At 38.5% G+C, this 24,699-nt stretch overlaps 1 protein-coding gene across 3 annotated transcripts; it reads left to right on the top strand.

Moving 5' to 3' along the window:
- The first annotated feature begins 14,398 nt into the window (after window positions 1-14,398).
- On the top strand, window positions 14,399-24,699 carry LOC133428310 (uncharacterized). 3 transcript variants are annotated; one of them, XM_061716544.1, is made up of 22 exons: window positions 14,399-14,437; window positions 15,467-15,510; window positions 15,593-15,979; window positions 16,061-16,345; window positions 16,453-16,749; window positions 17,259-17,639; window positions 17,880-18,167; window positions 18,244-18,537; window positions 19,307-19,342; window positions 19,430-19,768; window positions 19,856-20,152; window positions 20,258-20,372; window positions 20,524-20,571; window positions 20,993-21,019; window positions 21,128-21,175; window positions 21,253-21,279; window positions 21,350-21,388; window positions 21,488-21,514; window positions 21,630-21,668; window positions 21,760-21,825; window positions 21,926-21,959; window positions 23,056-24,699. In XM_061716544.1, exons 2-22 carry the CDS (start codon window positions 15,468-15,470, stop codon window positions 23,080-23,082), a joined length of 3,144 nt encoding a protein of 1,047 aa, XP_061572528.1. In that variant the 5' UTR covers window positions 14,399-14,437; window position 15,467; the 3' UTR covers window positions 23,083-24,699. The 3 variants fall into 3 exon arrangements, with proteins under 3 accessions (XP_061572528.1, XP_061572527.1, XP_061572526.1); XM_061716543.1 differs by lacking the exon at window positions 14,399-14,437 and having other exon boundaries at window positions 15,403-15,510; window positions 21,131-21,175; XM_061716542.1 differs by lacking the exon at window positions 14,399-14,437 and having other exon boundaries at window positions 15,403-15,510.

The following is a 24,699-nucleotide window of genomic DNA, read 5'->3' as shown; positions in this document are numbered from 1 at the left end:
AATAATTGCGTGCAATTATAGCACCTCAGAAGTTGCTTAAATGCATTTTTTTAAACTGTTATATCAAAGTAATATTAAATTGGCGGGCCCATGTCGCCGTTTCAGGTTGAGCCCGGCCATTCAAAAGTTATTGCAGAAAATCGGAACTATCAGATGACCAATCAGAAGAACCACCAATGAAAGTGAAGGAGTCAAAACCGAGTCAGATGACACCACCAACGACTCTCTATGGCAGGGGGGTCGAACTCATTTTCACCGAGGGCCACATCAGCATAATGGTGTCCTCAAAGGGCCTGGTGTAACTTACAAATGTAACTAAATGTAATTGAATGTAATGTGAAATAAATGTAACTACTCCTTAATGTTAAATAACTCATTATTTATTATAACTTATTCAAGTGACAATTACAGTTGCATAGAAAACATATGTTTGCTTGTTGCTCTAACATAAATCTTTTTAGATTCTGTCAGCTTATGAAAACCCACATAACTCCATTAATAAAGTATCAAACTGTCCAAGTGAATAAAGAAAATAATAACAAAACTGAGCTGCAAAGAACATGTATGACATGTAACATTTTGCAAAAAATGGCTGAACACAGCCTCAACTAATGGTTTGATAACAATTTGGGTTTTTCGGTTAGTTTTTGATGAGGAGATGCTGCCTGTCCTTGAACACACCAAGTGGATTCTCTCTCTACTCTCGATTGATCATGTTCTGAAAATGATAAACACAAAACAAAATGCAAGCACAATCATTATATTGCACACAGTTTAACTGTTCTTCTTCTTGGTTGAATTACATTTTATTATATTTTAATTACTTTAAAAAAAAAATGCGTACCTGTGTGTTTTCGGACCGATGTCTGACACCATTTTCCCGTTACCAGTGTGTCAATGTCTGGTTTTAGGTCCTGTGCTGAGGCAATGCGTAGCACAGCATGGAGGTTTTCATCCGTGAGGCGTGATCTGTGCTTGTTTTTGTTCAGATTCATTATAGAAAAAAAAACTGTTAGCACAGATAGGTGCTCCCAAACATAGACAGACCACGGGCAGCATGAAGTCGCAGCTGTGGCATCAAACGGTAAAAGTCCTGGATTGCAGCATCCTGGAACTTTGCTCTCTGCCCACTGTCGCTTTGAAGCTCAATTAGCTCCATCTGAAGGTGTTGGTGTGCAGTGCAGACATCGGTTGTGAAAGGATTGGAAAAGATGGCAAAGCCAGACTGTTGTACAGAGAAGCGCCGATCAAACTCCGTCTTTAACCAGCTCAGTTTGGTAGCCAACTGAGCACATGAAAAAGTATTGGGAAATGAGGCTGACATGCTCTGACAAACAGGAAAGTGGACAAGATTGCCCTGTTTCACTTGCCACATCCATAAATCCAATTTACGCTGAAAAGCTGTGATCGTGTCGGACATCTGCGTGATTGTCACGGGTGTGGTTTGTTGAGGACCCAAACGCAGGAGAGCAGGAGTTCACAAAAACAGGGTTTATTTAACAAAACCAAAAACGCTGCAGAGCAGGATCACCAGGGCAGAATAAAAACAGGAATCCAAGAAACTACGGGAGAACATGGAGGGAGCAAACAGTACGGACCGACCTGGAGCAGGGAAAGACAAGACCAGATATATATATATATATATATATATATATATATATATATATATATATATATATATATATATATATATATATATATATATATATATATATATATATATATATATATATATATATATATATATTACATTACAGCTTCTTTAAAATCCATCACACAACAAATCCTGAAATCAGAGATAGATTGGTTAATAATATAAAAACTTATAATAATTAATGAGCATGGTGAATTAGGTGGACTTTTTTTTTTCTTTTGACCATTGTCTGATTAATCGGCCATTGATATCCCCTACAATTTGACTTTTGGCATTAAATGTTAAAGAAAAATCCACTACTGGTCAACCTCTGCCTGAAATGTCCACGAGAGCATTGTCCACAAGACCATGACAGCGAGTGGGAAGGAGCTGTGGTCGTGAACAAGGGCAGGAATGTCGGCGAAGGGAGATGGAAGCTCTTGGACTTCTTCACCAGAGGACATGTCTACGGCTGACAGGTCATTGACAGATGTGTCAATCTGGTAGGACTGGGCAGCAGAGGCTGATAGGGACTCCGTGGCATCTTGTGCCGTGACATTTCCTTTGCTGCTTGGTTTAACAACCCCAAACCGGGCCATCAGCCTTCCAAAGATGTACTTGAACTGGTTGGCGTTAGGGTTGTTATTCCAGCCCCCTAACACAAACATGTATGAGTATGTTAAACAGAAAAAAAGAAATTATAAATAGCCAGACCAAATTATCTTTCCACATAAATGAAGTTCTAGGACATTATCACAGTGGTGACAGTGGTGACAAATTAGGCAAACAGATAGAAAAGGACAGACAGATTTGTGACACTTCCACAGTGTTTCCCCTAGGTTTTTTTTCCAAGGGGTGGTGGTCGTCTATCTTGTCTGTCATTTGCCTGATGAAGACCTAGTTGAAACATTGCAAACCTATAATAAAAAGTATGTTTTTTGGAGCTAGTAAACAGTGTGTGGACCTTCCTCTTCTTTTTCTAAATATAATTTATGAACCATAGCAGATGATGGAGTTGAAGAGGAGCTCCAGGTGGTCCTGGCTGAACCTGTAGGCCACGACATATCGCTGTCCTTCATTACTATGATGATCCAGCTAAAACACAACACAAAAAATCAGAGATGCAAACACAACGCGCATTTGCAATAATAAACAATAAAGTTGCCATTTGTGAACATTCAGTGTTGTGATTTCTGTACAGTTAACTTGCATGCAAAATTTGGTGACTTTTGGGGCAAGAAAGAAAGAGTCCTACAGATACAATAGGGCCTTCGCACTGTAAGTGCTCGGGCCCTAATTACATCGAAGTGCACTGCCAACCACCTCCCTCTGGTGGAGAGGAGTTAAAACACCCTCTGGCTCCATCCCGTGGACAAAGGCTGTAACTGCAATTTATTGACAAATAAATTGACAAATGGTAAAAAAAAAAAAAAAAAAAAAAAAGGGGGCAGAAGCACACTTTAACTGGATACAATTAAGCTCTTCTTACAAACACACAAATGATTACGGTAATATCTGAAAAATAAGTAGGGGGGATGGTTGCAACACTTTTTGCATTTCTTTCAGTTTTCCAGAGACTGTTTATCTTTGAGACCCAAAATTCATAAATTTCAAAAAAATTCAAAAAGATAAATAAATCTCACACCTCCCAGCTTCTCATACACACTGCTTCAACAGTTGTAGATCTTACATTTTATGTATAATTTGTACTTAAACAGACAAAGTCAAATGTTGCAACTGACACCATAACAGGGGACGGTTGCATCATTGATTAAAACATTATAAAAAAATCAGTCTTTCACATTATTCTGCAGTATCTTTTTATTCTTTTTTATTATAAAGATAAATAATAATAAACGTATGAAAATAATGTTCAAGTAATACCCATGAAGAAGTAGCCTGAAGACTACAAACCCCCATTAACAATAAAACTTTTTTATTTTATTTTTTTCAAATCAAACAAGAAATTTCTTGTCTTGGTCTTGTCTCGGGTCTCGCCATGTCTTGAACTTGGCTAATTGAGATGCCATTGCACACACCAAGGTGACAGAATCAGTTTTTCCTCTTGTTAATGTACAGTTTTGTAAACTATTTGTATTTTGCATTTGATTTAATGAATGTTTTGGTGCATCTGCATGTGTGTCTGTATTTAATTACTGTATTGTGTTTATAATGGCCTTGTTTGAATAAATATATGGCATCATTGGTTTTTGAATAATATTTGGATATCATTGTGATTAAGCATTAGGTACTGATATAGAGTGTAATTTGGCTACTATAATGCTAAATAATGCCATTTCAAGTTGATAATTGTGTGTATCTTTAATATTAAAAATTGATTAAAACATTTATAAGGAGTTCACACATAAGACATCCACTGTCTGTTTTATTGCGCTGCAGTTGAATACAAGCTCATATGTAAAATAAGCAGCTGAACCCGGGATGGTGCTTATGTTCTACAACTCACACAAGATGACAAAATAACTGGGGTTTTTTTTGGTCTCGGTCTTGAGCTGAACTAGTCTTGGACTTTACAATTGTATCGTTTAAACTGCTTAGGCAGTATGACAAAAACTCTGATCATTAAAAAAAATGCTTTTTTACCTTGAAATCTGGTTTTCGATGAAAGAGAGGTGACACATGTCAGATTTGTCTCTGGACGAGGGAGGAGCTAACTGAGGGTGTGCAGTATTAACATCATAGCTGGATCTCATTCCTGATTGGAGGAATATGCAATGTTGCAACTGCCCCAAGTTGCAACCGTCCCCAGTCTCCCCTACATTTGTAGAATAAACGAACAAAGCAAAATATAATAACAAATAAATAAATAAACAAATAAATACATTTAAGCTTCAGCAATTAGTGATCCTTGGAACAGGAGGACAATAAACTCAGCAAGATGTGGCAGAAATGGCAGGATCAAGGATTGTGTGTCTTCTTTCTCATATCAACGAGCATGCAGATTTAAAATACCTAACATTTGCATGAAACGTCTACATCACCAGGAACTATAATGTTCCAGTTGAGAAGCTCTGTTCCAGTGGTCGTTCCAGTCTCACTTCTTGTGCTCCTCTTAATCATAGTTGCTACTGTGTCTGGAGTGTTCATCCACTGGAAAAGGTGGAGTAAATACATTTCTGTTAAAAATGTGTCAATAAATGCTGGAAAGTGTCAATATGGTGAAGGTGGAGATTTAAGGGTGCTTTCACACCTGTCTCGTTTGGAGCAGTTGTTCAGAAACAGGGAGCGTTTCCCCCTTAAGATCGGTTCGTTTGGTATGTCTGAAAACACAGCAATCGCACTCGGATGCGGGACAAAACAAGCGAGTCGAGATCGCCTAGGAGAGGTGGTCTTGGCCCGATTCCATTCCAGACCTGGAGCGGTTCGTTTGCAGTGAGAACATAATCGACACATCAACCGACAAAACTCACTCATAACTGTTATGTTGTCTTTGTTTTTCCCGGGGTACGGAAGACGAAACTCCTTCCGTGTTCATTTCTGACCAATGAGATGGCATTTGTTAACAGCTTTGAACCGCTACAGACGGTTGCCTTGTGAACACAAACGCCACAAACGAAAAACGAAACAACTGTATCGATTTAGCCCCTGAATCGGAACAAAACAAACGGGCCACAGGTCTGAAAGCACCCTAAAAGTGCCAGAACTGCATACCGGAGCATAATGGCCCACTTAAAGCACTGGTTGGAATGTACGGTAATCAAGAAAACAAAAACAAATTAAAGCTGCAAGCAGCGATGAACGGGCCCTCGCACTCACGGCCACCGCCCCCCATAAGCATATCAGAAATGACACTTACGACTTCCTATGTCAAACCATTCAAAAGTTATAGCAGTAAAAAGGGACAACCAATCAGAAGAAGGGGCGGGGCTAATTAAGGCCAAAGAAGCTCAAGGACTCATTACAGAGCCCCATGACACCACCCACGACTCTATGTCAAAACATTCAAAAGTTATAGCAGGAAATAGGGACAACCAATCAGAAGAAGGGGCGGGGCTAATTTTCACCAATTATGGTCAAGGACTCAATGCCGAGTCCCATGACACCACCCACAACTCTTTATGTCAAACCTTTCAAAAGTTATGGCAGAGAAAGGTTTTCTAGGGGGCGCTGTTGAGCCGTTAGGCCACGCCCATTAATGCAAACCATAAAAATCAAATTTATCGCCAGGCCTGGTGCAAAATTTGATGACTTTTTGGGCCGTTTAGGGGGGCAAAAAAGGACCTCCTTTCGTCAGAAGAAAAGAAAGAAAGAAAGAAAGAAAGAAAGAAAGAAAGAAAGACAGACAGACAGACAGACAGACAGACAGACAGACAGACAGACAGACAGACAGACAGACAGACAGACAGACAGACAGACAGACAGACAGACAGACAGACAGACAGACAGACAGACAGACAGAGAAAATCATGGCGGTACAGATGAGAGGATAGTAGTTAAAATCAGATCACTCAAATGAACGACGATCATACAGTACAGCTGTATCTCATGGTCCAGAATGTATGATATTATATTAATCTATTATACCATATTATATTACATGTTGTTATATCATATTAGCGTACCCAGTAATATAGCATATTGTATTATTATATTGTATGTTGCTTCATTTCATATATTTTTGACTGTATTATATTGTAAAATTATATATCATAGCGATTGCATTATTATATAATTTCATTTATAACACTAAAATACAATTCCTCACACACACACTCCTTCCAAATGTTTCTTTTTTTTGCTCCATTATGACAATTGTATGCTGTCATCCATTATGTTTTTTGTTTTTAAGTTTGTTATGTCTGTTATTCAAATATATTAATACATTCATTAATATGCTATACTGTATTTTGTTTTGTGTATATTGTGTGTGTGTTTGTGTATGTATATATATATATATATATATATATATATATATATATATATATATATATATATATGTGTGTGTGTGTGTGTGTGTGTGTGTGTGTGTGTGTGTGTGTGTGTGTGTGTGTGTATACCTGAATAGCATAACCAGTAGTGTGACTACCTGCAGAACGTAGTTTAGCATGAAAGCCTGCATATTTAACGTACATCAAGCATCCTGTATCGTAGCTACATGTCTGCCGTTTGTAACAAAGAAAACTGCGTGAAAATCGGTTGAAAATTAAGCAAGTTATAGTTATTTTACTTATGCAGACACCTCCTTCCACAATAGAAGTGAACGCACTGGAGTCAAAGCGATACCGATCCAAGGAATTTCTCGACTAACTTATGCTGCTATCTCACTACATTTAGATAATAAAATTAGTAAAACTGTTAACCAGATGCTTTTTAATTTCCTATGGAAAAATCGTATACATTACATTAGAAAAAGTATAGTCATGAATACTTATGAATCTGGAGGGCTTAATTTCCTGGATTTTAAAACTTTAAACAATACATTTAAAATTAATTGGGCGAAAAATTTTATGAAGAATCCCACCTCAATCTGGAATTTTATTCCCCACCATATTTTCTCTCGTTTTGGAGGCCTTCATTTCATACTGTCTTGTAATTATAATGTAGAAAAAATTCCAGTTAAGTTATCTGTATTTCATAAACAGGTCCTCCTTGCATGGACTCTTATCTATAAGCATAACTTTTCACCCCACCGTTATATTATTTGGAACAATAGAGATATCCTAGTTAGAAATAAATCCTTTTTTTTAAACCTGGTTTCAGAACCGGATCTGGCTGGTGAGTCCGCTGCTAAATGAGGAAGGAGTTGTGCTGTCTTACGGAGACTTTTCATCACGACATAGTCTTCAAATAACTCCTGAAGAATTCTCAGTTGTCGCCAATGCTATTCCATCAGGCACCTTAATGCTTTTTAAAAACAGTTGTACTTCCTCGTCTAGAAATGTGTCTGTCCCATTCTCAACTGACTCCCCAATAGGTAAAATATGTTTTTCACTGACCCAAAAGAATAATAATAAAAGGGTACGTGCCTTATTTCAAAAAGATATTGTTGCTACCCCTAATATTACTGTTTATTGGAATCGTTTCACAGATCATATTGATTGGAAAAAAACTTGGATGCTTCCTAACAAGTTTTTAATCACAAATAAGGTTAAGGAGGTCTCTTACAAAATCATACATAAATATGATCCTGCTAACCATTACATGCAGAAATTTAAAAAGGACATTAATACAAATTGTTCCTTCTGTAATTTACATCCAGAAACAGTTGTCCATTTATTTTGGCTTTGCTCTCATTCGAAAAAACTATGGGCAGATATTAGCAAATTTATTATTGACTCCTTTGGTATAGATTTTAATTTATATTGGGAAAATGTTGTTTTTGGTTTCCATTGTTTCTCTAAAAAAGAAGGAAAATGTTACTTTTTGATAAATCTGTTTTTATTTCTTGCCAAATTCCATATTCATAAGAGTAAATTTTCAAAGAAAACCCCTTGTTTTTTTGTTTTCCAGAAAGAAATGGAACTTTACTTGAAATTAATCCTAAAATCAACAAATGAAAAGGCTTTTAAAACCGTAGACTTGTGTTACGTTTAATCTTCTTGAATAACAAACATCACCCCTGGCACATGTTCTGTTTTTTATTTGTATACTGTTCGTGTATACTGTTTTGTGATAATTCTTTTAAATAAAGTAAAAAAAAAAAAAAAAAAAAAAAACCGATCCAAGATGGCGGCCACGCCCGATGTTCTCAGGCAGTCAATGCGGCGCCTTGACCAAGATGGCGGCCGCGCTGAACACCAGCCCCTCCCCCCGTGGGAGCTGCGCGCGCATTCCAAACTCCACCCCCCCAACCCCCTCCACCCACCCCCACCCCCCCGCCCCCGGGGGAGCTGCGCACGCATTCCAAACACCTTCGCCCGGCGGGAGCTCAGCCCCTCCCCTCTCCACTCTGCTGGAGCTGCTGGAGCTGAGAGACTGAGAGATCAACATGTCAGGCAGCCTGATCACACATAAATATTATTTAAAAATCACTCATGTATCTTTGACTTATGGAATTAACATGATATTTTTTCTCATTATAGTAAACAACATATCTATGAAGTCGGATGTCAATTTTGACATTTTGTGACAAAGACATAGCTTTTTATGTTATTAGTTCATTTTTTTTAATTTTTAGAGTGACGGAGTTCTTCAAAAATAATATGTTCCAGTGTATGATTTTTTAGTCCTGTTGTAAGCTATCTGAAACTGCCATTTAATCTTCCTTACACAAAATCTCTGATTTTTAATTAATATTTTACCAGAAATACAGAGTGACATAAAAATGCCAATTCCTTTCAAATTACGACCACGATACGCGACACGGTCAACAAGGGACCTACTGACAATCATATGTGTCGATTGGATTAAGATTGGATGAACGAAACAGCCATTACAGCACATAATTTGATGAAAAATGTATACCTGACCAAAAGGTGGCGCTATGGAGTTCATCCAAGATTGTCATATCCACTTGTTCAGAATGGAAGCCTGATTACATGAATTGATTTTGGGTTGATTCTGACCAATTATGTTTAAGTTACAACAACTTTTATGTTCATGGCGAGACCCCGAAATTTGACAACCTCTAACGGCCACGCCCTTTGACACAAACTTACAGTTTTCTCTGTCACTCATCGTCAATGCCTTACCTATTATCTGACCAACTTTGAGATCAATACACTCATCTCGTTTGGAGCACAGATGCAAACAAGAAGACATGACAATTCCTGGTGCCAACAGGTGGCGCTACAACCGATCCTGAATATTCCACCATAGATGGGTTCAGGCTCAGCCTACAATCATGCACATACGTTTTCGACCACATCAAATCATGTATTGCTGAGTTACAGCCAATTGATGTTTGATGGCGAAGCTTAAAAATGACCTCAAACTTCGCCGGATCACTACAATCACGCCCTCTGGCAGAAACTTAAAAGCTTCGCAATTTAGCGTCGGCCATGTGTCTAGATTGTACAAACCAAGTTGTGAGCCAATTCGATAAAATCTCTAGGAGGAGTTTGTTAAAGTACGAGGCCTAGAAATGATCAGAATTCATGAAAAATGACATTTTCTGTTCAAAATGCCGGACTTCCTGTGCAACTTAGACCATGGGTCCAAAAGACTTTTTTGTAGCTCTTTGTCTAATATAATACTCACATAAAGGTCCTTGCTGTAAGTCAAACCATATTGTGGGGCTCGTCAAAAAACATAAAATAGGTGGCGCTATAGAGCCCATTCTTGTGGACCCATGCCTGTCGCCCATAAAATACGTAATTTTACGCGACTCTGGAAGCGTGTGCAAAATTTGGTGAGTTTTCGAGCATTTTAAGGCCTCCAAAAAGGCAATTTATTTACGGCGAGAATAATAATAATAATAATTAAAGCTGCAAGCAGCGATGAACGGGCCCTCGCACTCACGGCCACCGCCCCCCAAAAGCATATCAAAAATGACACCACCCACGACTTCCTATGTCAAACCATTCAAAAGTTATAGCAGAAAAAAGGGACAACCAATCAGAAGAAGGGGCGGGGCTTATTCAGGCCAATGAAGGTTAAGGACTCCATACAGAATGTGATGACACCACCCACGACTCTCTATGTCAAACCATTCAAAAGTTACAGCAGAAAATCGGGACAACCAATCAGAAGAAGGGGCGGGGCTAATTTTCGCCAATTATGGTCAAGGACTCAATACCGAGTCCCATGATACCACCCACGACTCTTTATGTCAAACCTTTCAAAAGTTATGGCAGAGAAAAGTATTCTAGTGGGCGCTGTTGAGCCGTTAGGCCACGCCCATTAATGCAAACCATGAAAAATCTAATTTATCGCCAGGCCTGGCTTGCCCATAGGAAAAACAACACCAACCGCTGCTGAGTTTGTGTGCAGTTTCCCATTGAAACAATATCTCACACTACTGAGGTTAGATGAAAAACATTAATTAGATGAAGTTGGTAATTAAAGGAGCATGAGGCAGGATTGAGGCAGGATTTATGAAAAAAATTTGTATACGTTTTAAGTTTTCTAGTAATAATGTCAGATGAAGCGTTCCAAACCAAAAAGAATGAGCCCTCTAGCGTATCTGTCCTTTGCCTTGAACAGGCTGTGTGCTGCAAAATGTGCTGCAATTGTGCCCGGAATTTCCCGCGCTGCCCTGTGGATGTGACGTCACATGACGCTGCATGCACGTTCTCCCCGTTCTCCCGTGCCAGCTTCGCTGTTGGCTGCAGTACCCCCAACGGCCGTCGTGGTGAAGGGTGGCGCTAGAGAGTCTCATTTCTTAAAAGGAGCCTCAAGCTCCTTTAAAGATTACAATATTTAGATATCACTCATCACACCAGTAAACAGGAGAAACCACAATGGTCAATTCTCGCCAAATTGAGTAAATTCCAATTGTCCCTGAACGCACCAGTGGATGAAAGATGCAGTGGATGAAGAAATAATCATCAGTTTCCGAATTCCGACGGTGTATATTTTTATTTGCACCTTTTGCTATAAAAAAAAAACAAAAAACAGTCGATGAAAAATGGATAGGAATAGGAAGCCAAGAGGACTTATAATATTACAAAGTTCACTCTCACTCTCAAATAAATAAATAAATAAATATATATAAATAAATACAACAACACACCCCTCTCCCCTTCAAATAAATTCAAATGAACAATCAAACTTGTTTCTTTATACAATTAATTAATTTATACATTTATCAATATTCCATACCATGTCTTTGTAAAAGAGCATAATACAAAGTCTTTCAGCATAAAAGTACGTATTTTTAATGTGTGACAGCGTCCTGTTTCATAACTAAATCTCTGCCAGCCTCTCCAAGATGGCCGTCGGTACCTTATCCAAGATGGCGGCCGCGCTGAACGTCAGCTCCAATGCCCCGCCCCCCGCGGGAGATGCGCGCGCATAACAAGCCCCCCCCCACCCCTCCCTCCGTCCCCCGCGGGAGCACCCCTCCTTTCTCTCCTTTCCTCCTTTGCTGTCACCCGCTGCAGGCAGTCAGTCAGAGTTAAGAATCCAGTGAATTTAACATAAATATTAATCTAAAATCAACGGTCCCACTCAGGCTTATGAAATTCACAAGATATTTTCTCATTATAGTAAACAACATATCTATGAAGTCGGATGTCAATTTTGACATTTTGTGACAAAGACATAGCTTTTTATGTTATTAGTTCATTTTTTTAATTTTTAGAGTGACGGAGTTCTCAGAAAATAATATGTTCCAGTGTATGATTTTTTAGTCCTGTTGTAAGCTATCTGAAACTGCCATTTAATTTTCCTTACACAAAATCTCTGATTTTTTATTAATATTTTACCAGAAATACAGAGTGACATAAAAATGCCAATTCCTTTCAAATTACGGCCACGATACGCGACACGGTCAACAAGGGACCTACTGCCAATCAAATGTGTCAATTGCTTTAAGATTGGATAAACCAAACAGCAACTAAAGCACATAATTTGATGAAAAATGTATACCTGACCAAAAGGTGGCGCTATGGAGTTCATCCAAGATTGTCATATCCACTTGTTCAGAATGGAAGCCCGATTAAATGTATTGAATTTGGGTTCATTCTGACCAATTATGTTTAAGTTACAACAACTTTTATGTTCATGGCGAGATCCCGAAATTTGACAACCTCTGACAGCGACGCCCTTTGACACAAACTTACAGTTTTCTCTGTCACTCATCGTCAATGCCTTACCTATTATCTCACCAACTTTGAGATCAAGAAACTGATCTCGTTTGGAGCACAGATGCAAACTAGAAGACATGACAATTCCTGGTGCCAACAGGTGGCGCTACAACCGATCCTGAATATTCCACCATAGATGTCTTCAGGCTCAACCTACAATCATGCACATACGTTTTCAACAACATTAAATCATGTATTGCTGAATTACAGCCAATTGATGTTTGATGGCGAAGCTTAAAAATGACCTCAAACTTCGCCGGATCACTACGGTCACGCCCTCTGGCAGAAACTTAAAAGCTTCGCAATTTAGCGTCGGCCATGTGTCTAGATTGTACAAACCAAGTTGTGAGCCAATTCGATAAAATCTCTAGGAGGAGTTCGTTAAAGTACGAGGTCTAGAAATGATCAGAATTCATGAAAAATGACATTTTCTGTTCAAAATGCCGGACTTCCTGTGTAACTTAGACCATGGGTCCAAAAGACTTTTTTGTAGCTCTTTGTCTAATATAATACTCACATAAAGGTCATTGCTGTAAGTCAAACCATATTGTGGGGCTCGTCAAAAAACATAAAATAGGTGGCGCTATAGAGCCCATTCTTGTGGACCCATGCCTGTCGCCCATAAAATACGTAATTTTACGCGACTCTGGAAGCGTGTGCAAAATTTGGTGAGTTTTCGAGCATTTTAAGGCCTCCAAAAAGGCAATTTATTTACGGCGAGAATAATAATAATAATAATAATAAACATCACAGATACAATAGGGTCCTCGCACTTTCAGTGCTCGGGCCCTAATAATAATAAACATCACAGATACAATAGGGTCCTCGCACTTTCAGTGCTCGGGCCCTAATAAAACTTCTTCAATAAAATGTATTTTTTACTTGAAAATCCTTTCCATTAAGGTTGTAGGAACAAAAAAGAAGAACAGAATCCATGTAAATTGTTTAAGACGCAATTATAAATCAAGACAATAACATCAATGCCAGGAAATTGTAGTCTTCTCAAAATGTCTGTAAAAATGTATAACCAAATAAATCATGAGCTATGAACTAAATCTGCATTAAAACATTTTTACCTGCAGTCATATAACTTCAGAGATACAACTTCTTGTACATACATTATAGACATAGAAAGTGAGGATGCACCTTTACACCCTTAATTCGGTGGTCCCTGGGCAGAGATTTGAGCTAATTAGTTAGCAGAGCTCACAGTCGATTGGCATTTGTAAACCTATACGTGTTCTTATGATCAAATATTCGTTTTAAGCTGTGCTCATGAATCCGGAATACATTTTTAGTAAGGAGGTGATTTATGTGCAAATCTACTATATTTACAAGGATTTCATGAATGAGGCCAATTGTGAAGAGAAGTAGCATTTTATAAAAAAAACATTCATTATATTAAAAACATTTAAGAAACTGAGTGAAAATGTATTTTATTTTTATTTAATTTTATTAATTTTAATTGTATCGTCTTTTAATTGCAAAGGAAGAGCGAGTTGTTGCAACCTGTTACTTTCAGTAATCCATTTAACACAATTTTTGCTGTGACGCACTAAACCGTTTTGCGCCTCAAAGAGGGGGCCCCCAGAATGTTCAATAAGTTGGGAGGATTGTGACGTAAAATTCATTCTCTCAGTTGTTATCAATATATGTGAAATAAATTATGACACCAATTACCGGTAATTGGAGGGCCCAATTCATTTGAAATAATAACATTAAAAAAACAAAACAAAACAAAAAACAGGATTTTCATGGGCCCCTCTCACTACTCTGGCTCTGGGTAGCCAGGTCCACTAAACACTTTAAACTGCTTCACAGCCGCCCCTACAGCTGAGCCAAAGCCATACCCACCCACTCCCTCCCCACCGACCACACTACAAGTAACTACACTAACATAATTTGATTTTTACACAGCTGCCCCACCAGTATCCTCTTTCACATCAAGCAGAATATTTGCCTTCTTCATGGGTTGCAAATCACACCCTCCCCATTTGTTTCCGAGGGACCTTTTATAAAGTCGTGCATTTGAGGAAGTTGTATTAGACTGTTATACCCACAACTCCTCATGATCAGTACACATCAGTATCTGAAGGTAAGTCATAATCTTTAAGAAAAGTATGGGAACAACCTTTACATTATTCTGCATTTCAAAACATTACTTATTGGTTTGAAGTTAACTGATACTAATGACATAGAGATTAATATTTATGATCTAGCTTTGGCTGATGATAAGTGGTGCAATATTCAATTGGCCTCATCCTGGCAACGTGTTGAGTTTTTATAAAGTATTGTGACAAACTAAGTTAAGCAATTTCAACACTGCTTTGAGAAACAAGTTATACTTAATTCACTGATGTACTTGGCATTTCTTTTATTCAAAACGTCATAGAGTTTTTTGTCTACATCTTTCATTTTTGTTTCTTAGCTTAAGCAAAATAAATCAATCAATGAATACATGTTATCCATAATAACACAAAGTTGAATCTTTTTTGCAGTTTAACTTGGCAGACAGATATGTATGTTTTTTGTTTAAAATATAACATCTAAAGATATGTATTTTGTTTCTTGTTATGCTTTTCTTTCCTCTTTTTTTTGAATGCCATCAGGTTGAATCGTAATGTAAGTGTCATGTATCTTCATTTTCAGGGCTCAGTTAATACTTCACTTTTCAAACCGCAATGTCTGCAAACCTATTCAAGCTTGAACCCCAATGCAGAAGTGTTGCACCTGCTGGTTTCGACTGTTATTATTCACTGCAAATGAATAACATATGTAATAAAAGAAATGTTGTGATTCTTACATTTAATTCACAATTAATTTAATTGAAAAGCCTCTGAAACCAAGATAGTTCATATGTTGGCTTATCATCTTAATTTCATTTCCTTTAGTTAGATTTTCTTTTGTTTTTTTTTTCACAGTTAAGTTTGAAAGGTATATTATTATTATAATATAATTATCTATTTTTTTTCTGTTTCTTTTGTTAGTATTATTAATTTAGGTTGCGGGAATCGCAAGAGAGCAGCCTCATTGCTCTTAATTTTATTCTGGCTGTGAGACTTAAATACATAATGCAATTTAATTTATCTTTTATCTTTTACATGTGCCATAACCGTCACCACAGGATGTGTGGATTCCACCAGTATCTCCTGCGCTTCTGCGTTCTTGGTACTTTAGTTTTTGGAAGGCAAATGAACAGACTGAGTTCTGAATGTTATTTAATTTTTCTAATGTATGTTCTCTCTTGCAGGATACGTTTTCTGCAAATCTGATGCTTCTTGGCAGGTAAAGTTGCCAAGCCATATCGAAGGATTGTTGGGTTCCTGCCTCGTCATCCCGTGTAGTTTTGACTATTATCGTTATCCACCTAAGAGACCAGATCGTGTTGTTTGGTACCAGTACGTGAGCAACGGATATCCATTAGTTTATGACAACTGGTACCCAGGTAATGTCATTCCCATATTTCGAAGAAGAACGTATGCATTCACTTCTCGGTATGGCAGGACTTGCAGTCTGCAGGTCAGTCCAGTATCCTTGGCTCATCATAAACAGAAGATCTATCCCTGGGTAGATCCGGAAAATGTTGGGAGAAGCACATACCGATTCTTTGATACAACAGTAACAATCCAAGTAATGGGTATGTTTACAGCTTGAACTGTAAATACAACTTAAATATTTATTGTATATTTATCTAATCCTTTATATTTCCTTTATGAAGACAGGGCAAAGAAACCAAACATTATGATCACTGGTGACATGAGGGTTGGAAAGCCTGTAACAGTACAATGCTCTGTTGATCACACCTGTCGCACCAACCCCCCACTTCTGAGTCTCAACATCCCACTCAACAGCCACGATCTCACTCATACTGAGTCAGGTTATGGTACAAGAACTACACTGACAACAACTTTGCTCATACAGAGAGACCATCAAACGGTGGAGTGCTCTGTCCGGCACCCAGGTGGCCTCACAGCAAAAGCGTATATGGTATTAAATGCACAATGTATGTACTGCAGCGACTATGGAAGAATTATATTTCTATACTTCTTTTTTTTCATCCATCCCTGACCTTGAATTTGGTTGACCATTTATTTTATCTCTGTAACTCAGGCTCGTTTTCACCATTGACTATCAGCCCTACAGTAAATGAATTTCTAGAGGGACTTGCAAGCAAAGTCAGCTGCACTGCCACGTACACCTGCTCAAATCATATACCGACTCTTACCTGGAACTACGGTGGCATGTCGACCTCCACCGATACGAGTGCACTGGGTCCGACTTTGTGGAAGACTGTTTCCACACTGATGGTAACGCCATCAGCCAGTGACCACGGGAGATCTCTGACATGTACAGCACATTTTACTGGAGGACAGACGCAGCAAAGGAGCATCACGCTGCAGGTGAAAAGTGAGTGCAGTTTATTCATTTACTGTTAAACTAAAGCATGAACCAAAGACTGAACCGCCCACTGTATCACCAATACGTTCTGCATTGTCTTAAAACAAGTGTTCTGAGTATAATGTTTTATGGTTGAATTAAATGAAAATAAATAAAAATCTTGTAATACATCAAGTTTTAAAAAAACAAGTGTTTTGATAGAGCCAGCTGATTAAAACTCAAAGTTAGAATAGCTATGTAGCTTCAGACTCAATATGCTGTAATAGATTACCACTAATCATACTCAAGGGTATATTGGGTTGTAAGCTGTGCTCTCTTTAGCATGTTGAACTCATTAATTTAAGTTAAAAAAAAAATGTGCCACTGCAAAAGCAACATAAAACCAATTTTAAGTTGGTTCCCCCTCAAGTGGAGCAAAGGAACCACTGATGTTACGTACCAGGTTGACACATGTTCTGCAACAACAGAAACCTTGATAAAATCTTACTTACTTACCTTGAATGTTTCTTGTTTTACAGGAAATATGCACACTCTTGGTTGGACTTTCTCTACTCCTCGAAGCGTAACAGGATTGACAGGATCATGTGTTGTCATTCCTTGCAAGTTCACCTACAGTAACTCTCAGCCTGGGGGCCTGCAAGTGATATGGTACTTGTACGAGACCAATGGATACCGAGCTGTATTCAATGAAAGAGAGAGAAATCTTATTGGCAAATTTAATGGTAGAACCAGCTTGATTGGATCTGTGGCAGACTCCAATTGCAGTCTTAAGATAGAGAGACTGGAGAAGTCCCACAACCAGGACCGACTCTACCCTTGGATTGATAGGAATCCCATCACCTCCTACCACACTCATGGCTTCTCATTCAATGATAAAACCACACAGATTTTTGTATTAGGTAAGCATTAATTTCTACTTTTCAGTAAGAGCATGAATTTAACCAAAATATTTAACGAAGAAAAATGTCAGATTTTATTTTGTTTTGTTAACATGGGAGATTTGTTTCAGATTGACATTTTACATTTATTCCGCCTTTTTTTGGGGGGGAGGTTACATTTTCGTTAAAAATTACTTATATTATAGCCTTACTTAGTTCCAGTTTTCATTTCTGCTCTCTGCTTCTGCTCTGACTCCATAGAAAATGCAGAGGAACCACAACTGAGCATCATTGGTATCCCTAGGGTGGGAGAACAGAGCACAGTCTCCTGTAGTGCGCGCCATACCTGCCCCCCTGCTCCTCCCGTCCTAACTCTCAATGGTATACCTGGAAGCGACCACATCAGGGAGTCTCTGGTATCCGATGGGATTTGGGAAAGAACAATAGAACGGACTTGGGTTGTACAGGAAGAGCACAAGAAAGTGGAGTGCACCGTCAGCTACCCTAGTGGTCAGAGAGCCACGAAGGAGCTCCTGCTGAATGTTGAGTGTGAGTTCAAGGTAAAGTGTTGTGATTTTTCCTTTTTGAAGTTGCTTTTAAGGCTTAAAATCTCATTTTTGCTCAGGTCCACATGATGACATCAAAATGACTGAACCACCAAGACCAACTACAGAGGGTGTAGCGACAAGTGTCATTTGTTCTGTTACCTACAAGTGCAGTAATAATAAACCAACTATTGAGTGGAACTATGAAGTCATGCAGAGTTCAACAAAAACCAAAACGATCTCCCACAATACATACAGCACTCAGTCTAATTTAACATTCATTGGTTCTCTGGGTGATGATGGAAAATCTTTGACTTGTACTGCAGACTTTAAGACAGGGAAGACCTCGGACTCTGCAGTTCTTCAAATAATAAGTGGGTTGTTTTTTTCTCTTTCCATTTTTCTTAAATCATATTCACTTTACTACTCGACATTGCAAGAGATGCACAAATATTTAATAAGGAGATCTGGGAAAGCTGGGCTGGCCCCTCTCTCATACACCCGTGAAGCCAGCAGGTAGTTAGCTGAGCGCAAAGATGTGGACAAAGGGAAACCGTTTTATGGCTCTATCAAACAGTTCTGTAAGAAACTTACTATTAGCATGTCTTCCTCTGTATAGTATGGATAATATCAATTCCACCCAACACCAGCTTCACTGCATTTTCCTCTGGAGAAAATATTTAGATCTGAATGGACACCTGAGTGGACCAACATTTGTTTGTGTGGCCCAACAAGATGAGAATGGTCTGAAAAATGGGGCCTCCATGGTTTCAGTGTTGGCCCCATGTGGATGACTCACAATAGTTACACCCAGGTGCATGGGTCATGAACTAGCATGGGCTCAAAATTTGAGTGTTATTTGTGCCCCAGCCACAGAAACTGAATCTAAGAGGGCAATTCACAAAAGCCAATATGGAACCAGCAGACAATCCCACATGGGGCCTCATTTCAGCTCATATATGTCTCAACTGGGTGTCAAATACAAGTGTTTGCTGGCTTGTGAAGCTCTGGCGATAGAGGTAGGAGACACAACGTTTGTCTATGTGTCTGAGGCCGTAGATGTATATGCCCCATGTGGTCAGAGTTTGTATTGCTACATAGAGTTGCTTTAATTAACGGTTTGCTGTAATTTCTCTTCCCCAGAATATGAGAAACCAGTAGAGCCAAGTGAAAATGAAAGTGAGTTCACTTCTCTTTCTCATGATGCACATTTAATAGACTGATTCTACTGGCATCCTTAAAATGTTTTCTTTCTTCTCAATACAGCGCTTCACGTTCTTGCCGCAGATGTCCCTTTCAGATTCAATGCCCTGACACACTCTTGTGTGGTGATCCCCTGTAGTTTCCAAGACAAAGAAGATATACCCATGACCCGAGGCATTTGGTCCAAAAAAAAGGGGGGTATCATCTTCCACAACAGCCGGAGCCGTATAACAGACCATTTTAAGGATCGAACAAGAATTTTGGGAGATCTGAATTCAGGAGACTGCTCACTGGAGATTGATGACATCAAACCATTTGACAACGGGCCTTTCTGTTTCCATGCAGAGAAGAATGATAATGAATACAGATTCAACAACAGCTGTGTATTTGTTGTTATGAAAGGTTAACCTTCATTATTTTGATCTTTTGAATGTGCAATGCATTTCGTCTGTTCACTTCACTATAATAGTATGTGTTTCACATCTACAGTTTCCCCAGAAAAACCAGTGATGACCAGAGTTCCCACTGAAGTGGATGCAGGTTCAACAGTAACCGTCTCATGTTCTGTGAATCACACGTGTTCGTCACATCCTCCAGAGTTTTCATGGAGTGTCCCTGACATCACCAGTCAGGTTTCGGACACTTTGATGTCACAAGGTGTCTGGCAGAGGACGTCCACCATCACTTTCATGGTTCCAGGGGGAGACGGAGACAGAATCCTAACCTGTACTGCCATTTTCTGGCGTGAAAAGAAACAAGCTAGCACTGTCACTCTAGTCGTTAAGGGTTAGAGGACAAATTCATCTGCTCCATGTTTGTTGTGCAAGTATTTCATATGATCAGGTTGAGTTATGCGTTTACTATGTTTGCATGAAACGTCTACATCACCAGGAACTATGATGTTCCAGTTGAGAAGCTCTGTTCCAGTGGTCGTTCCAGTCTCACTTCTTGTGCTCCTCTTAATCATAGTCGCTTCTGTGTCTGGAGTGTTCATCCACCGGAAGAGGTAGAGTAAATACATTTCTGTTCAAAATGTGTCAATAAATTTGTCACATAAACTCATTTGGTGTTGGCAGCTTTATGATTAAGTCGTTAGTGTAACTTGTTTAGGCTCTTGTTTAAATGTATGTTTTAACAATGCTTTTTTTAACCAACAGAAAGCGCACTGATGAACTACTGACACTTCCTCCTCGTCCAGAAAAAAGGTACATAATTAAAAATAGATCTCAAAACTCTGACACAACTGCATTTAACAGAGAAGACTTCTTTAAATGTGTTCAAAAATGTTTTTTTCCTACGAGGAAACCTTGTTCGATTAATATGACTGCTCCTGTTCCACCTGGTTAGAAAAATAGAAACATTGTCTCTTGTGATACATATGGAGACAGATTTTAATGCCAGTTCTAAACAGTGGATGGCTCAGGATGGATTTTGACTCCAGGTGTAAACAGAGCCATAGAGGGAACTGCATCTGTGCTTCATACTAGCATAGACTGGATCTGGTGAATCAGCTGATATCCACTTATCTGGCATATGCTTTCATTTTGGTGAATTATGAATGAAAGTTAACACCACTCAGCTGTGCAAAAATGTTAAAACTTTGGTCTTAAACTCAAACTTTCACAGGAGGTCTCTGTGGGACAGGATTTCCAGGTAAGTGTCTTTAAAAAATGATGAATCAAGACTGCCTAACCGCTGCATATTGTTAGTATCACATTAATTGAAAGAAAGTTGAAAATATATCTTTATCAAACTGTCCAGGAGATATCCTGAGGCAGCCAGGGAGAAGCCTCCAAGGCCAGAGAAACGGTACGGTAGCGGACTTGGCTTTTTCCAGACCGGACAAATGTATTTGACTCAAATAATGCGTTTTTTTCTCCACACAGAAGATCAATTTGGAGCCGATTTTCTCGGTAAGAATTCCCAAAGTAAACGCTGACTCCATTTTAAAATACATCATTTTTGACTATTCACCATTTTCAGGAGAACAGAAGAAGATCGTGTTGGATGGCAAAATATGAGGTGGATGATTTTCATTGATATTGTTCATTTTTGCTGAATCATGATTTATCTATATTTCACTGTTTTTCTTAGAATATTTAATTGGCTTCATTTTTACAGGAAGTCCTTCTGGAGCAGATTTTCCAGGTGCAGTTTTCAAATATCCCTTTAAGCAACATACCAATAACTGACTGAAAACATCAAGTAACATAATTACATTGTTCATTTGTTCCCTGTCTGAATGAGATGTCTTTGTTTGTAGACACCAGGAAAACACTGCTAACCTCAGTGTCAGCTATTTGTAAGTGTTTCTCTGCAGTTTTACACTCCTGATACAAAAGTTAGCAAAAATATAAAAACTAATATTGAGCGATTTCTTTCTGCCCCTTTAGAAACCACACCAATACTGTAATCAGCAACGCGTTTGTCCCCAAACAGCCTTTTCCATCCCCCAAAAAGTGAGTAACATAGCTGTTCCTTTGCTCCCTAAAATAGAATGCAGTTCTGTTTCTTTTCATTTGATATGAATTATCCTTTTTTATATTCGGTTTGACCCAGTAAGCAGAGACGGCCTCCACCTGCCACACCGGAGGTCAGTAAAACCTTGTTGGGTGGAAATAAAACATGCTGAATGTTGTTTTGGGTTGTTTAGGGTGTGTTTGGATTGTTTAGTCATTCATATAGTTTTTGACATTGGATAAAGGCCTCTATTAATGCATATCAGAAACTATTTCAGTGCAGTTATGTTATAATATTATGTGCTGAAAATTTCAGTCATTCTCAGTTCATATGAACAACCACCTGCAGAATAGACACATCGCAAGTTTCAGGCGATGGACGCACAAATTTGTTGTTCTTAGATGAGAGGACGTCAAGGACAACGCTTCCCCACACTTACTTCAAACTTCTTAGTGCACCCCTACTATACAATAACAATTCATATGTGAATGATGAACACATTTTACACATTAAAAGGGACTGAAAAACAGTTTTGTAACTTCCATGCATATACGTATTTACAAAACTACTATTTGGCACCATACCCTACTGTTCAGACACTGCTCCAAGTTTCAGATATGGTTACATATTTTACTGGTATGTTTATCAAATGCTGTGGCCCAGTGCAAATTGAGACCAGACATTTCATAGCTGAACCGTTTATTATTATTATTATTATGCTTATCCAACACTTTTTACAGAAGCATGCTTTGGGCATCAGTCTTAGCTAGTTCAATAACAGCAGCCAGCTCCAACAACTGGGTTTTGAGCGCAAAGGGAAAATGTTGAGTCGACCATCACAAGTATTTCTCAGTTTTGCATCTGGAAGACGTTAATTTCCTGCACAATGCCCAAGTGCCCACACTGATTTTTCAGGGACAATGTAAAAGTGAACCAAGTTCACTCTTCCTTTGCAGAAACCTTTGTTTACCAATTGCAGGACATCACATCACTTTGTGATTCGCTGAAACTAACAGGAACAACTTGCTGTTAAAGAGACAAGATCGATCAGTTTTAGCTGTCTGCGAGCTAGCTGGGCACTTATCATTTGAGTGCATTGTGTAGCAAAATAAATGTTTAGTTTCAAAACACCTTCATCCATTTCTTTTTTTTTTGGTTTATAAAATATAACCTAATTAAGCTGCAGAGAAATTTATAAATAACCATGATTTTTTTCTCATGTATTACAGGATTGCCAAGTATATGGCAACATTTGAGAGCCTAAGAGACATTTTGCTGTCATCCTGGAAAGAGACCACAAGCATCCATGCCAATTTTTCTGCTATTTCATATTCATCCTTTTTGTTTGTTTATGTTCAATTATGCTTGTGCTTTGGGAAATAATTGATTAGGAGAAACTTGTATGAAAGATAAGACTTACTCCACGATGTTATTCCATGATGTGTTTGACTTTGATAACAGTTGCAGACAAGCGAGGAGTCATTGGAAATCATCTACAGGGATAGTGATGTCATAAGCTGGTGATGGATAGAGAGTGAAGGGTGATTTAGATCCATGTGGATGTGAAATCAAGCCAAACACACGAGGAAATGCTGGAAAGCCTAACGTTGGTCCTGATGAAAACTGGAGGGGAAAGCAGTAGAGGAGGGTTGCTCTGTTATGAAGTGGTGTGATGACGAAAATCTGATTAGTGCGCCAGAGAAACAATCAGCCAGCATATGTTATGAGCAAGAACCAGACCAGACACTGAATAAATAGCATAAATTCATAGTTAAAAAAAAAGATTTATTTACTCTGTGCACACAAAGATTGTGTAGTCATAAATATGCTTGTTTAACATCACATGTACTGTTTTGACATAAAATATCTACTTTTCTGCATTTCAGTGTGAGACTCCAAACGTATCCATCTATTTTATGTTTTCATTTTTATCTATCCCAGCTATCTTCAGGAAAAATATGGGACAGGTTCACTTATTTTGGTATAATGGTCACACTTATTTTAGGACACCCAATCAACTTCTGAAGGTTCTTGTAAAAAGCCAGGTACAGTATACACAGAGAAAAGGGAGAATATGGAGATCCACACAAAGAGGCCTCAGCCGTCAACTGACCCAGGAACCTCCTTGTGAGCTGACACCACTGACATCCACGCCACCATCCACAAATTGCATGTAAACACAAGGTCAAGGTCAATTTATTCATATAGCACATTTACAGACAGACAGTCTGCCCCAAAGGGCTGAACATATGATGAATGATAAAATAAAATACTGTCAAAAGTAAAAGTTAACAATACAAATAGTAAACAACTTAAAATATCTCACTCACCTTAACTTAAAAGCCAGAGTAAAAGATGGGTTTTAAGCTGCGACTTGAAACTCTCCACTGAAGCAGCTGCTCTAAAGGGAGGAAGATCCACACTTTAGGGCCAGAAGCTCTGCCCCCTATGGTTTTTAATCTAAATCTAGGGCAGTTTAACAGCAACTGGTCCGAAGGCCTTAGTTTTATTAGTGCTCTGCCTGGAGTGTACAAAATCAGCATTGCAGATAGGAAGCACAGTGTTAAATTGTTAAGAGATTTAAAAACATACAATAAAATCTAAGATTTAATTCTAAAAGGGCAGCACAGTGGCTTAGTGGTTAGCACTGTTGCCTCACAGCGAGAAGGTTCCTTGTTCAACTCCCGGGCCATGCAGGGGTCTCCTAAGTTCCTAAGTCACTTTTGTACAGACTCACCCGGCACTTTAAAACCTCATTTTGTACATTTCCGGTCTACATTTTATTTTATTGTTTATACTTTTTATTGTTTATACATAAAATTTTATTTTATCTCTTATATATTTGTTTTTATATTTGTATTGTGTTGCACCAA

Source organism: Cololabis saira, chromosome 3 (genome assembly GCF_033807715.1).
Source record: "Cololabis saira isolate AMF1-May2022 chromosome 3, fColSai1.1, whole genome shotgun sequence".
In the NCBI taxonomy this organism is placed as follows: Eukaryota; Metazoa; Chordata; class Actinopteri; order Beloniformes; family Belonidae; genus Cololabis; species Cololabis saira.
The sequence above is the reverse complement of the archived record's forward strand: the minus strand, read 5'-3'. Positions and strand labels throughout refer to the sequence as shown.

Excerpts from the sequence above, each read along its gene's own strand:
- LOC133428310 (XM_061716542.1), top strand. The coding sequence starts at position 15,414 with ATGCAATTTAATTTATCTTTTATCTTTTACATGTGCCATAACCGTCAC. Across the intron at positions 16,750-17,258 it reads CATCACGCTGCAGGTGAAAA|GAAATATGCACACTCTTGGT; the intron begins GTGAGTGCAGTT and ends CTTGTTTTACAG. Across the intron at positions 18,538-19,306 it reads TGCAGTTCTTCAAATAATAA|AATATGAGAAACCAGTAGAG; the intron begins GTGGGTTGTTTT and ends TCTCTTCCCCAG.